We start from the raw sequence: 14,715 nt of genomic DNA on the forward strand, positions 1-14,715 counted from the left end.
CTGCCAGCTCTGCCACCCAGATTTACGCCATTCTCCTGCCTCAGCCTCCAGAGTAGCTGGGACTACAGGTGCCCACCACCATGCCCGGATAATTTTTTGTATTTTTAGTAGAGATGGGGTTTCACCGTGTTAGCCAGGATGGTCTCCATCTCCTGACCTCGTGATCCACCCACCTCAGCCTCCCAAAGTGCTGGGATTACAGGCCTGAGCCACCGCTCCCGTCCCTTCCCCTGCCTTTATACCTCAAATTTCCTCTGCCTGCTTTTGTCACAGTCTCATTGCTTGCTGACTTGGAGGCTAGGGCTGGTCTGCACTGAGCCTCTCCCTTCCTAATTTCTAGCCCTAGTCAGCAGCCCTGTCTTAGCTCTGGCTGACCTCCTCAGGGAATCATCATGTTCCTGCCACCTTCCTGACCCCTCCGCTCGCCCTGGAATTGTTGTAGGAGATAGCAAGGGCATTCAGAAGAGTCAGTTGGTTACCAGTGCCTTGGTGTTTACTCTTTTATGTCCTAGTTCCTGAGCTGGGGGTGGGGTTTGATAGGGAAGGGTTAGTATAGCTAGAATGTGAACTAAGAACTTCTCCATCTGCTTTACTTTTTCTTTGGTTGACAAACTGTCACCCTTTTCTACTGCAAGCTGACCAAGTCGTATTTGCCGTTTGTGACTACTCAAGTCCTACTGCCCAGCCAAGGGCCCTTACAACGTCTCAGCCCAGTGGGCTGGCTAAAAAGAGAGACAGAGAGAGAGAGGGAGGAGTCACTCTCATTTTTGTATCACAATTGCCCTTCTTTTTAGCAAGTGGGTGAACTCACAGTGCTTTTCTATGAATAAACCATGGATCACATGAAAGATCATTTTTCTTAAAGAAAAAAAGATTCCCCAAACCCAGAGGGGACCAGCAAATACTTAATAGAAGATTATAGATTTCCTGTGAGTGCATATGACTCGGGGAGACCTGATTCTGTAAAGCAAATGTTATGGTCCTCCTCCAATTCATGTGCTGAAGTCTAATTCTATGTGATGGAATTTGGAGGTGGGACCTTGGGAGGTGATTAAGTTCATGAAGGCAGGGACCTCATGAATGGAATTGGCGCCCTTATCAAAAGGACTGCAGAGAGCTCCCTCATCCCTTCTGTCATGTAAGGACACTGTAAAAGATGGCTGTCTATGAACCAGGAAGCCAGCCCTCTGCGGACAAGGAATCTGATGACCATTTGACCTTGGATTTTACCATCTCCAGAACTGTGAGAAATCAATTTCCTATGCCACCTAGTCTATGGCATTCTGTTTTGATACCCAGATTAGCTAAAGTACCGTGTCAACTTGCATACATAATTCTTGGAAACTGTGATGTCAAATCCTTCATGGCAAAAGGTGATTGATCTGCCGGAGACATGAGCCTACATCCACCCCTCTTTCCACAAGAAACCAGAGAGTCAAAACAGGCAAGAGTAGGTCAAGGTCTTTTTTTTTTGAGACTGTCTCTTGCTCTGTCGCCCAGGCCGGAGTGCAGTGGCACAATCTCGGCTCACTGCACGCTCTGCCTCCCGGATTCACGCCATTCTCCTGCCTCAGCCTCCTGAGTAGCTGGGACTACAGGTGCCTGCCACCATGCCAGCTAATTTTTTTTTTTTTTGTATTTTTAGTAGAGATGGGGTTTCACAATGTTAGCCAGGATGGTCTCGATCTTGTGACCTTGTGATCCACCCACCTCCGCCTCCCAAAGTGCTGGGATTACAGGCGTGAGCGATTGTGTCCGGCCGGTCAAGGCCTTCTAAAAGCCAGACCTGAAAGGTTTCCAGTAACTGTTGACTCGATGGTAATTCAATCACACGAACAACCACAACAAAAGACACAACTATCAAAGATTTTCAGGATCGCCTCAAAAGCACCATCTAACATGAGGGAGTTCAAAAAGGCACGAAGTTTCATGAATCAAACTTTATTGAAATGTAGTTCCATCAACTTATAATTCTAATAGTATTAATAAATGCTAGGGCAGGTGGTGGCACGGAGATCCTGGGGCACAAAGACAGTCTTTAAAACTTTGCTTGCTCTACCCTTTGGAGCCTCCTGGTCCCCTCACCCCCTGCCGGCCTTTTAAGAGCCCATCCTGGGCAGCACTTCAGGGGCAAACAGCCTGGATGCCCAGTTGCAGGCAGACATCCGTGCCCGGAGGAGGAGGCCGCCTCTGAGTGCAGGAGGAACTGCTGGAATTCTTCCTCCCAGCCTCCTCTTCATGCTCTCCAGCACCTCCTGCACCCAGATAGACCCCACCAGCAGCAGGAGAATAAACAGGCCCTGCAGCAGCAGGACTGCGGCTCTAATGAATGACACAAGCCTCTCTCCAAACCCAGGCTCTCTACCTCCATGGTTGCCACCGTGCCCAGGACTAGGGGCAGCATAGGAGCTGCTGCCTGGGGCCGTGCTGGTCACCCCCTCCCTGCCGCCTCTCTCTCTTGCCACATGTTCAACTTCAGGGCTAAGGTCAGTGACTACAGTAGGTGCCGTGATTTCAGGCAGCTCCTCCTTGGGTTGGTCCTTGGCTGGAGCTCCCTCCACCTCCAGCACTGTCTCTGGAGGGGGCTCTTCCCATGCTGGCTCTGGCTCAACAGCTGGTGCTGGAAATGCTTCTATTTCTGCATATGGAGTAAGAGCTGAAAAAGGAGAAAGGGTCACCAGCGTCAGTCACTTTCCACTGCAATTTCCAAACACAGAAACAACCTCCCTGAATTTAAAGGAGTTCCAGCCCCTAAACACCGACCCCGCAAAATCTTCCAGACTGCAGGCCACCTCACCATGTGCCTCTGCCTCCATGGGCTCCCGAGTCTCCTCCTGGAGGAGGGCAGTGTGCAGATGCAGCCCCGATGGGATCTCTGGTGTGGCTTGGCCCACTAGGGCCTGCCCCGGGCTGCCCTGTGGTACCCGGGTGCGCCTTCTTACAAAGGGCCACAGGCGTCTGGGGTGAGGGATGAGCCTTCTTCGGAATCGTCGGAAAAGGCTCTCACTCCCTCCATTCCTGAAGCAGCAGCCTCTCGAAGTGGGGAAGCAACACGAGAACATCTTGCTCTCTCGAGCGTCTCCCACCAAATGAGCTGGTTACTGGGCTGACTCTAGGATCTGGGCGCCTGGTTGCCAGAGTTCTAAGTTCTGTTCAGGTCTGTCATTAAGGAAGTGAGGTCGCTTCTTTAAGGTTCTGTCCCCTCAGCCCCTTCCTTCCATAAGACCTCCTCAGGACTCCACTGGGCTGCTGACTGCTCACCCTCCCCCCAGGACACCTCCTTACCTAGACACCATTATGTCCATCCAGGGCCTGCTTGGACACCTGTGCCTGATGTTCACCGGGGGCTGGATGTCCTCCTCAGGCCTGATGTCCACCTAGGGCCTGATGTCTGCCTTGGGCCTATGTCCCTCTTGGGGCCTTGTGTTCTCCTGGTGACTGTATCCAGCTGGGGCCTGATGGCCTACTGGGTCTTGTTGTTCACCTAAGGCCTTGTGTCCACCTGGGGTCTGGTGATCACCTGGGGACTGGCCGTGTACCTTGGGTCTAATGCCCACCTGGAGCCTACGTATCTACCTAAGGCGTGGTGTCTGCCCGCGGCCAAATGTCCACAGTGTGGTGTTCAACATGGGCCTGCTGTCCAACTAGGACCTCATTGTTCATCTGGGGCCTGGTTGTCAATGTGGGGCCTGGTGTATACCTTGAGTTCAGGGTCCACCTGGGGCCTGATGTCTGCCTGGAGGACTGACGTCCTCCTGGGTGAGGTGGGAGCGTCTCTGGAGCTCAAGAGGTCAAGGCTACAGTGAGCTGTGATGCGCCACTGCCCTCCAGTCTGGGTGACAGTGAGACCCTGTCTCAAACAAACAAAAAGCCACACAAATTATATAGCTATACAAAAATATTTTCTTTCTTTTATTTTTTTGAGATGGAGTCTCGCTCTGTCCCCCAGGCTGGAGTGCATTGGCGCGATCTCAGCGCACTGCAAGCTCTACCTCCCAGGTTCACGCCATTCTCCTGCTATGCCACAAAGCCTGGCTAATTTTTTTTGTATTTTTAGTAGAGATGGGGGTTTCACCAGGTTAGCCAGGATGGTCTCGATCTCCTGACCTCGTGATCTGCCCACCTTGGACTCCCAAAGTGTTGGGATTGCAGGCGTGAGTCACTGTGCCCGGTCCCAGCTAATTTCTTGTATTTTTAGTACAGATAGGGTTTCACTGTGTTAGCCAGGATGGTCTTGATCTCCTGACCTTGTGATCCATCTGCCTCGGCCTCCCAAAGTGCTGGGATTACAGGTGTGAGCCACCACACCCGACCTAAAAATTAACTGAAGATTTAAATGGAAGACCTCAAAATATAAAAATTCTAGAATAAAACCTAGGAAATACCATTCTTGACGTTGGCCTTGCCAAAGAATTTTTGGCTAAGTCCCCAAAAGCAACTGCAATAAAACCAAAAATTGACAAGGGGGATCTAATTAAACTAAAGAGCTTCTGCACAGCAAAAGAAACTATCAGTGGAGTCAACAGACAACTTTCAGAATGAGAGAAAATATTTGCAAACTGTGTATCTAATATCCAGAATTGATAAAGAAAACTTAAATCAACAAGCAAAAAAAAAAAAAAAAAACCACAAAAAACCCATTAACAAATGAGTAAAGAGCATGAACAGGCACTTCTCAAAAGAGGATATACAAGTGGCCAACAAACACAGAAACAATTCTGATCATCACTAACCACTAGAGAAATGCAAATCTAAACTTCATTGAGATACCATACCATCTCATACCAGTCAGAATGGCTACTATTAAAAAGTCAAAAAATGCCGGGCGCGGTGGCTCACGCCTGTAATCCCAGCACTTTGGGAGGCCGAGGCGGGCGGATCACGAGGTCAGGAGATCGAGATCACGGTGAAACCCCATCTCTACTAAAAATACAAAAAATTAGCCGGGCGTGGTGGCGGCTGCCTGTAGTCCAGTACTCAGGAGCCTGAGGCAGGAGAATGGCGTGAGCCTGAGGCAGGAGAATGGCGTAAACCCGGGAGGCGGAGCTTGCAGTGAGCTGAGATCTGGCCACTGCACTCCAGCCTGGGGGACAGAGCGAGACTCCGTCTCAAAAAAAAAAAAAAAAAAAAAAAAAAAAGGTCAAAAAATAACAGCTGCTGGCGAGGCTGTGGAGCAAAGGGAACACTTATACACTATTGGGAGTGTAAATTAGTTCAGCCACTGTGGGAAGCAGTTTAGAGATTTCTCAAAGAACCTCAAACAGAGTTACCATTCAACCTAGCAATCTTATTACTCGGTACGTACTCAAAGGAAAATTCTACCAAAAAGAGACATGCATTTGTATATTCATCACATTATTCACAATAGCAAAAATATGGAATTAACCTAGAGGCCCATCGATGGTGGAATGGATAAAGAAAATAAGGTAGATACACACTATGGAATACTACACAGCCATAAAAAAGAAGGAAACCATATCCTCTGCAACAGGATGGACACTGCTGGAGGCCATTATTATTGTTTTTTTTTTTTGAGACGGAGTCTTGCTCTGTTGCCCAGGCTGGAGTGCAGTGGCCGGATCTCAGCTCACTTCAAGCTCCGCCTCCCGGGTTTACGCCATTCTCCTGCCTCAGCCTCCCGAGTAGCTGGGACTACAGGCGCCTGCCACCTCGCCCGGCTATTTTTTTTTTTTTTTTAGTGGAGACGGAGTTTTACCGTGTTAGCCAGGATGGTCTCGATCTCCTGACCTCGTGATCCGCCCGTCTCGGCCTCCCAAAGTGCTGGGATTACAGGCTTGAGCCACCGCGCCTGGCCATTTTTGTGTATTTTTAAGTAGAGACGGGGTTTCACCAAGTTAGCCAGGATAGTCTCCATCTCCTGACCTCATGATCTACCCGCCTCGGCCTCCCAAAGTGCTGGGATAAAGATGTGAGCCACCGTGCCTGGTGGAGGACATCATTCTAAATGACCAATGCAGGAACAGAAAACCTTACCATGCTTTCTCATTTATAAATGGGAGCTTAATAGTGAGTACATAGAGACACAAAGATAGGAACAATAAACACCGGGAACTCCAAAAGGGGTGAGGAAGGGCGGGGGGACAGGGCCTGAAAAGCTAACCATTAGGTACTATGCTCACTACCTGGGTGATGGGATCAACTGTACCCCAAACCTCAGCATCACACAATATGCCACTGTAACAAACCTATACGTGTACCCCTCGAATCTAAAAGTTGTGTGTAGGGAGACGGGGGAGGAGAGAGGCAGAGAGAGAGAGGAAAAGACATAACCTACCATGGTGTACTTCGGTGAGGTAAAAGGAAAGTTATTTTAAGTAAAATGCACATGGCTACTGGTTTTTCTTTTTTTTTTTTTTTGAGACGGAGTCTCGCTCTGTCGCCCAGGCTGGAGTGCAGGCCGGATCTCAGCTCACTGCAAGCTCCGCCTCCCGGGTTTACGCCATTCTCCTGCCTCAGCCTCCCGAGTAGTTGGGACTACAGGCGCCCGCCACCGCGCCCGGCTAGTTTTTTGTATTTTTAGTAGAGACGGGGTTTCACCGTGTTAGCCAGGATGGTCTCGATCTCCTGACCTCGTGATCCACCCGCCTCGGCCTCCCAAAGTGCTGGGATTACAGGCTTGAGCCACCGCGCCCGGCCAGGCTACTGGTTTTTCAAAAAGACTATGAACCATCTGACTTTCACCAGTTTTTTTTTTTTTTTTTTTTTCTTATTTTTTTGGCTTCCTAATTCTGAGAGAACAAGCCTACGACAATCAGGTCTAGACACACAATATTTTGTGAAGAGTGTAAAGCAGACACATATTTACATTTGTAATTTTATAGGTGTAATGATGAATGAATATAACTCTTCAGGCAAAATGAGTTTTGGGTTTCCTCAAATGTAAAATGCTTTGCAAACTAATGCAGGATGTTCATAAAAACAAACCAAAAAATCACTCCAACAGGAAATACTATCCTTGTGATCATTACTGGAAACTTCTTGTCTCTTCCCTGCAACCTCATTATGACCAGATTACGTCATAGAAGGCCACTCCTTCTGAAAATGTGAATTGTCTTTTCATATCCACTGTAACAGCTGCCGCGGTTCATTTCTGTCAGGTGGGGGGCAGCGCAGGTGGCATCAGGGGTGTCATTCTTGAATGACGGCTCTTTTTAACTGCTAGCTTCAATTTCCCATTACCATTCCTATCTCCTTTACGCTAAACCTCCTGCAAGCAGCCGCCTCCCTCTGGCTTCTCATTCTTTCCCGTGTCCTCAGCAGCGTGGTTGATGGGGTGGGGGAGGCTGTAACCGAGGTTTTCCTTCATGGCACAGTCCAGTCTCGGAACGGGGTGGGGGCAGAGTGGACAGGGTAGCAGGAAGAACAAACAGGGCTCTCAGGCCAGTTTACGCTTTGGGAGCCTCTATTATTGGTCAGTAGTGTGACAGGTTTTTCTTTAGTTTTTTGGAGACAGGGTCTCCCTCCATCACCCAGACTGGAGTGCAGTGGTGCTATCACGGCTCACTGCAGCCTCAAACTCCTGGGCTCAAGCAATCCTCCCACCTCAGCCTCCCAGAGTGCTGGGATTCTTTTTCTTTTATAGCATAAACTGAAAAGAAGGTTAAGGCAAAGATACAAGATGTATATACTCTGGGTAGATTCTGGTTTTAAGACATCTGACTGCTGATATGACAGAAACTCCCAGCCCTGCTAATTTACTATCTGGGCTAGGTCTTGGCTGAGGCTAGGTTTTTGTTTTATTCTTTTTGTTTGTTTGTTTGTTTTAAGACAGAGTCTCGCGTAGCCGCCCAAGCTGGAGTGCAGAGGTGTGATCTCCGCTCACTGCAACCTTCGCCCCCGGGGTTCAAGCGATTTTCCTGCCTCAGTTTCCCGAGTAGTTGGGATTACAGGCACGCACTACCACGCCCAGCTAATTTTTGTATTTTTAGTAGAGACAGGGGTTTCATCATGTTGGCCAGGATGGTCTCAATCTCTTGACCTCCAAAAGTATAAACTTTGAGAGGCTCTCACAGTTTATACTTTGGGAGGCTCCCTAAGTATAAACTTACCTCAGATCCCTGTTGGCTCCACTTTTTCTTTTCCTCCCTTCCTCTCTTCCTTCCTTCCTTCCTTTTTCCTTCCTCCCCTTCCTTCCTTTTTCCTTCCTTCCTTCCTTTTATTTCCCCACCCATCTCTCTTTCCAATTTTTTTTTTTTTTGAGACAGGGTCTTGCTCTGTCGCCCAGGCTGGAGTGCAGTGACATGATTGCAGCTCACTGTAGCCTCGACCTCCCAGGCTCAGATGATCCTCCCACCTCAGCCTCCAGAGTAGCTAGGGATACAGGTGTGAGCTATTGTGCCCAGCCATTTTCAAGCTTTTCATTAAGGTAACTGACAAAACTGCTTGATTATAAAATTGTGCTTATTATAAAATTTGTGATGCTTTAAGCCACTAAATTTGTAGAAATTTGTTACAACAGCAGTAAGAAACTAACACAATAGACAAAAGGTTTCAATAAACACTTGAGCAAACAAGATGTGCAGGCAGAAAACAGGACATGAAGAGATGCTCAATCTTATTAGTCATTAGGAAAATGCAAATTGAAACCAAAATGAGACACTACGACACTACATTGACTAGAATGAATAAAATTAAAATGACTGATCACACCAACAGTTGGCAAAAATAAGGAGGAATTGGAACTCTCATACAACTGGTGTGAAGGCACATGGTACAATCCCTTTTAAAGATGGTTTGACAGTTCCTTAAAAAGCTACACTGGGAAACCCCGTCTCTACTAAAAATACAAAAAAATAGCTGGGTGTGGTGGCGGGCGTCTGTAATCCTAGTTACTCAGGAGGCTGAGGCAGGAGAATTGCTTGAACCCAGGAGGCAGAGGTTGCAGTGAGCTGAGATCGCACCACTGCACTCTGGCTGGCTGACAGAGCAGAACTCTGTCTCAAAAAACAAAATGAAAAAGCACGCATATGATCCAACCATTCCACTCCTAGTATTTACCCAAGAGTAAAGAAAGTTTATATCCTGCCGGGTGCGGTGGCTCATGCCTGTAATCCCAGTACTTTGGGAGGCCGAGGCAGGCAGATCACGAGGTCAGGAGATCGAGACCATCCTTACTAACACGGTGAAACCTCGTCTCTACTAAAAATACAAAAAAAATTAGCCGGGCACGGTGGCGGGCACCTGTAGTCCCAGCTACTCGGGAGGCTGAGACAGAAGAATGGTGTGAACCCAGGAGGCGGAGCTGGCAGTGAGCCGAGATTGGGCCACTGCAATCCAGCCTGGGTGACAGAGCAAGACTTCATCTCAAAAAAAAAAAAAAAAAAAGTTTATATCCAAAGACATGCATATAAATTTCCATAACAGCTTTATTGGTAATAGCCAAAACCCAGAAACAACATAAATCCAACAGGTAAAGTTGGATAAACAAATTAGGATATAGCCAAAACAATTGAATATAATAATGATTATTACTATAGCTATGTATTTTTATTTCTATACCTTTTGGGGTACAAGTGGTTTTTGGTTACGTGGATGAGTTGAATAGTGGTGGAGTCTGAGATTTTAGTGCAACTGTCACCCAAGGATTGTGCATTGCACCCAATATGTAGTTTTTCATGTTTCACCCTCCTCCCACCCTCCCCCATCTGAGTCTCCAAGGTCCATTATAACACTCTGTATGCCTTTGCACACCCCTAGCCTACCTTCCACTTATAAAGGAGAATATATGATATTTAGTTTTCCACTCCTGAGCTACTTCACTTAGACAATGCCCTCCAGTTCCAGCCAAGTTGCTGCAAAAAAACATTATTTCATCCTGGGCGTGGTGGCTTACACCTGTAATCCCAGCACTTTGGCAGGCTGAGATGGGTGCATCACCTGAGGTCAGGAGTTTGAGACCAGCCTGACCAATACAGTGAAACCCTGTCTCTTCTAAAAATACAAAAATTAGCTGGGTGTGGTGGCGTGCGCCTTAGTCCCAGCTACTCGGGAGGCCGAGATAGAAGAATTGCTTCGGCCGGGCGCAGTGGCTCAAGCCTGTAATCCCAGCACTTTGGGAGGCCGAGACGGGCGGATCACGAGGTCAGGAGATCGAGACCATCCTGGCTAACACGGTGAAACCCCATCTCTACTAAAAAATACAAAAAACTAGCCGGGCGCAGTGGCGGGCGCCTGTAGTCCCAACTACTCGGGAGGCTGAGGCAGGAGAATGGCGTGAACCCGGGAGGCGGAGCTTGCAGTGAGCTGAGATCCGGCCACTGCACTCCAGCCTGGGCGACAGAGCGAGACTCTGTCTCAAAAAAAAAAAAAAAAAAAAAAAAAAGAATTGCTTCAACCCAGGCAGAGGTTGCAGTGACCCGAGATCGCATCCCTGCACTCCAGCCTGGGCTACAGAGCAAAACTCCGTCTCAAAACAAAAACAAACAGAAGACAAAAAAACTCCCTATTATTTCATTCTTTTTAATGGCTGAGTAGTATTCCATGGTGTGTATATACCATGTTTTCTTTATTGAAGATGACGATGAACATTGATTTATTGAAAATCAATTGATGGGCACTTAGATTGGTTCCTTATCTTTGCAATTGTGAATTGTGCTGTGATAAACATATGCATGCAGGGTTCTTTCTGATATAACAACTTACTTTCCATTGGGCAGATAACCAGTAGTGGGACTGCTAGATTGAATGGTAGATCTACCCTTAGTTCTTTGAGAAATCTCCATACTGTTTTCCATAGAGGAATATTATTTAGCAATGAAAGCAATGAACTACTGATACATGCTACAACATAGCTGAATCTCAAAATATGCTGAATGAAAGCAGACAAAAGGGCAGGTGTGGGGGCTTATGCCTATAATCCAGGACTTTAGGAGGCCGAGGCGGACAGATCGCTTGAGGTTAGGAGCTCAAGATCAGCCTGACCAACATGGTGAAACCCCATCTCTACTAAAAATACAAAAAATTAGCCGGGTGTGGTGGTGCACGCCTGTAATCCCAGCTACTCAGGAGACTGAGGCAGGAGAATCGCTTGAATGCAGGAGGCAGAGGTTGTAGTGAGCCAAGATTGCACCACTGCACTCCAGCCTGGGCAACCGAGCAAGACTGAATCTCAAGAAAAAAAAAAAAAAAAAAAAAAAGAAGAGGCCGAGCATGATGCCTTAGGCCTGTAATCCCAGGACTTTGGGAGGCCGAGGTGGGTGGATCACGTGTGATCAGGAGTTCGAGACCAGCCTGGCCAACATGGGGAAACCGAGGTGGGTGGATCACGTGTGATCAGGAGTTCGAGACCAGCCTGGCCAACATGGGGAAACCGTCTTCACTAAACATACAAAAATTAGCTGGGTGTGGTGTGCAGGCCTATAGTCCCAGTTACTTGGGGGGCTGAGGCAGGAGAATCGCTTGAACCCGGGAGGCGGAGGTTGCAGTGGGCTGAGATCATGCCACTATACTCCAGACTGGGTGACAGAGTGAGACTCTGTCTCAGAAAAAGAAAAAAAAAAAACCACAGACAAAAAAGAGGACATACGGTATGATTCCCTTGGTATAAAATTACAGAAAATATAACTAATATACAGTGACAGAGTGCAAATAGTAGTCGCCTGGGAATGGGGTGTAGGGGAAAGAGCAGAGGGAGGAATTACAAAGGAGCATGAGGAAACTTGGGGATGATGTATATGCTCATTATCTTACTGGTGCTGATTGTTTCGTGGGTGATACAAATGTCAGAACTTATCAAACTGTACATTGTAAATATGCAGTTTATTATATATCAACTATACCCCAGTAAAGTTTTTTTTTCTTTTTTTTTTTTTTTGAGGCCGAGTCTCGCTCTGTCACCCAGGCTGGAGTGCAGTGGCCGGATCTCAGCTCACTGCAAGCTCCGCCTCCCGGGTTCCCGCCATTCTCCTGCCTCAGCCTCCCGAGTAGCTGGGACTACAGGTGCCAAGTTTTTTTTAATTTAAAAAATAAGATCGAGACCATCCTGGCTAACACGGTGAAACCCCGTCTCTACTAAAAAATACAAAAAACTAGCCGGGCGAGGTGGCGGGCGCCTGTAGTCCCAGCTACTCCGGAGGCTGAGGCAGGAGAATGGCGTAAACCCGGGAGGCGGAGCTTGCAGTGAGCTGAGATCCGGCCACTGCACTCCAGCCTGGGCGACAGAGCCAGACTCAGTCTCAAAAAAAAAAATAAAAATAAATAAATAAATAAATAAATAAATAAATGGGCAAAAGGTGTGACAGACATTCACCAAAGAAATCCAGATGGCAAGGCCCGGCATGTTGGTTCATGCCTGTAATCCCAGCACTTTGGGAGGCCGAGGCGGGCAGATCACGAGGTCAGGAGTTCAAGACCAGTCTGGCCAACATGGTGAAACCCCTTCTCTATTAAAAATACAAAAATTAGCCAAGTGTGGTGGTGGGCGCCTGTAATCCCAGCTACTCAGGAGGCTGAGGCTCGAGGATTGCTTGAACCTGGGAGGCAGAGGTTACAGAGCTGAGATCATGCCATTGCACTCCAGCCTGGGTGACAGAGGGAGACTCCATCTCAAAGAAAAAAAAAGGTAAGAGTACATTTTATGTCTATTTTATAACTTCCTCCCTAAAAAAATGTTAAGAGAAGATCTCACTCTGTCTCCCAGGCTGGGGTGCAGTGGGGCGATCAAAGCTCACTGGCTCAAGCGATCAGCCTGTTCACCCTGCTGCGTAGCTGGGACTACAGATGGTGCCACCACGCCCCGTTCATTTTTTATTTTTTATTTTTTTCCCCCTTGGTAGAGATGGGATTCTGCTATACTGCCTAGGCTGGTCTCGAACTCACAGAGTGAGACTCCGTTTCAAAAAAAAAAAAGGAAAACGCTAATTTAAGATTTTATTTTACAGCTAGGCGTAGTGGCTCATGCCTGTAATCCCAGCACTTTGGGAGGCCTGGCCAATACCGCGAAACTCTGTCTCTACTAAAAATATAAAAATCAGCCGGGTGTGGTGGCGGGCTCCCCTAATCCCAGCTACTCGGGAGCCTTAAGCAGGAGAATAATTTGAACCCAGGATGGTGGAGGTTGAAGTGAGCCAAGATCGAGCTACTGCACTCCAGCCTGGGAGCAAGACTCCCGTCTCAAAAAAAAAAAAATTGTTTTACTAAAGAAACATAAAAGAAATAAGCATAGCACCCAAGATTAATTAGGAGAATACTAAATTGCTTTCCTTTGTAACAGGCATGTGCGACCACGCCCAGGGAATTTTATATTTTTATTACAGACAGGGTTTTTCCATGTTGGCCAGGCTGTTCTCGAACACCTCGGCCTCCTAAAGTGCTGGGATTACAGGCGTGAGCCACTGCGCCCTGCCGAGAGTCTATTCCAGCTGCTAGAAGGCACCTGAGGCTGGGCGTGGTGGGTCACGCCTGTAATCCTAGCACTTTAGAAGGCCAATCCCTTGAGCTCATGAACTTGAGATCAGCCTGGGAAATATGGGAAGACCCTGTCTCTAAAAAAATAAGACCGGGCACAGCGGTTCACGCCTGCAATCCTAGCACTTTTGGAGGCCGAGGCGGGCGGACCGGACCCCCTGAGGTCAGAAGTTCGAGACCAACCTGGCTAACACGGTGACACCCTGTTTCTACTAAAAAAAAAAAAAAAAAAAAAAAAAAGTCTGGCGTGGCGTGCGCCTTGGGAGGACTTAGGCAGGAGAATCGCTTCAGCCCGGGAGACGGACATTGTTACGTCAGACAGAACAGACCCAGAGACCCCTGGGGGTAGGGTGGCGGGCGTGAAACGACGTTAAAAAAGGCAGCGGGAAAGCGAAAAAAGGCAGACAATAGCACCATAAAATCCTCTCCGCTAAAACTAAAACTGAAAAACCACCCACACCAAACCACGATCTATCGCAGATGATATGGAAAGAAAAACCTTCTCTACGATATCACAAAGAGTTATATAAACACAAACGCCAAATAAACACCACTCGACAGTCTGTCATTACACCACCGAGAAAAAAAAACCACTCAGACCGTGTTCTTTCCCTCTTACTCCCCAAAAATGGAGAGAAGAACGATCATCAATGGCAAATGGCGGTTGCAGTGAAGCAACACCAAATGCCGGCTTCACGCTCAGGAAAGAACACTACGTCTCTTCCTCGTGGTTTTCGGTGCTCTACACATTCAGAGAAACTTCTCTAGTAACAAACTATAGAAATGATCCCTGAAAGTATAGTCTTAGCGTTCAACTTGCAGCCTCTGCTGGGTCTACATCTGCTGTTAACTTTTAACTGATGGCGAGATACTTTCGCTATTCCCGATACCATTAGGAAAAAAATAGAAAAATAATTTGCCAACAACATCTTTTCGAATATTATCACTTAACAAATTTTAACGTTTTAGGCGGAAACGTGATTTTAAAAAATTGTTTTAAGAAGTTTAAAAACAGGCATGCTTAATTAGCATAATACCGAATGACAGCCAATCACAGCCTGAATTTTTAAAGCGGGAAGTGTGTGCTCCTGGTGTGCTGCGGCCGCCTGTAATCCGGTAATCCCAGCGTTTTGAAAACCAACACTGAGGCCCAGTCGGGAAGATCCTTTGTTCTATGAGTTCGAGATCAGCCTAGGCAATCTAGCCTAGGGATCTCGTCTCTACCAAGGGAAAAAAGGAAAAAATAAATAAAAAATGAGCTGAGTGTGGTGGCACCGCCTACAGGCCCAG

The 14,715-nt window shown here is 47.5% G+C and overlaps 1 protein-coding gene and 1 non-coding gene across 2 annotated transcripts; both read right to left on the reverse strand.

The window, feature by feature from the left end:
* Positions 1-1,965: 1,965 nt before the first annotated feature.
* LOC702039 (CMT1A duplicated region transcript 15 protein-like protein) lies at positions 1,966-4,653 on the reverse strand. The gene is made up of 2 exons (XM_015118834.3): positions 2,798-4,653; positions 1,966-2,656 (listed from the first exon to the last, which is right to left on the reverse strand). The coding sequence occupies exons 1-2, from the start codon at positions 3,060-3,062 to the stop codon at positions 2,100-2,102; spliced, it is 822 nt and encodes a 273-aa protein (XP_014974320.2). The 5' UTR covers positions 3,063-4,653; the 3' UTR covers positions 1,966-2,099.
* Positions 4,654-14,014: 9,361 nt separating this feature from the next.
* LOC114673353 (small nucleolar RNA U3) lies at positions 14,015-14,231 on the reverse strand. Its single transcript, XR_003724061.2, has one exon. It is a non-coding gene; the product is annotated as a small nucleolar RNA U3 (small nucleolar RNA).
* Between the last annotated feature and the right edge of the window lie 484 nt (positions 14,232-14,715).

The sequence above is a fragment of the Macaca mulatta genome, chromosome 16, assembly GCF_049350105.2.
Source record: "Macaca mulatta isolate MMU2019108-1 chromosome 16, T2T-MMU8v2.0, whole genome shotgun sequence".
Taxonomy (NCBI): Eukaryota; Metazoa; Chordata; class Mammalia; order Primates; family Cercopithecidae; genus Macaca; species Macaca mulatta.

Excerpts from the sequence above, each read along its gene's own strand:
- LOC702039 (XM_015118834.3), bottom strand. The coding sequence starts at position 3,062 with ATGTTCTCGTGTTGCTTCCCCACTTCGAGAGGCTGCTGCTTCAGGAAT. Across the intron at positions 2,657-2,797 it reads CATGGAGGCAGAGGCACATG|CTCTTACTCCATATGCAGAA; the intron begins GTGAGGTGGCCT and ends CTCCTTTTTCAG.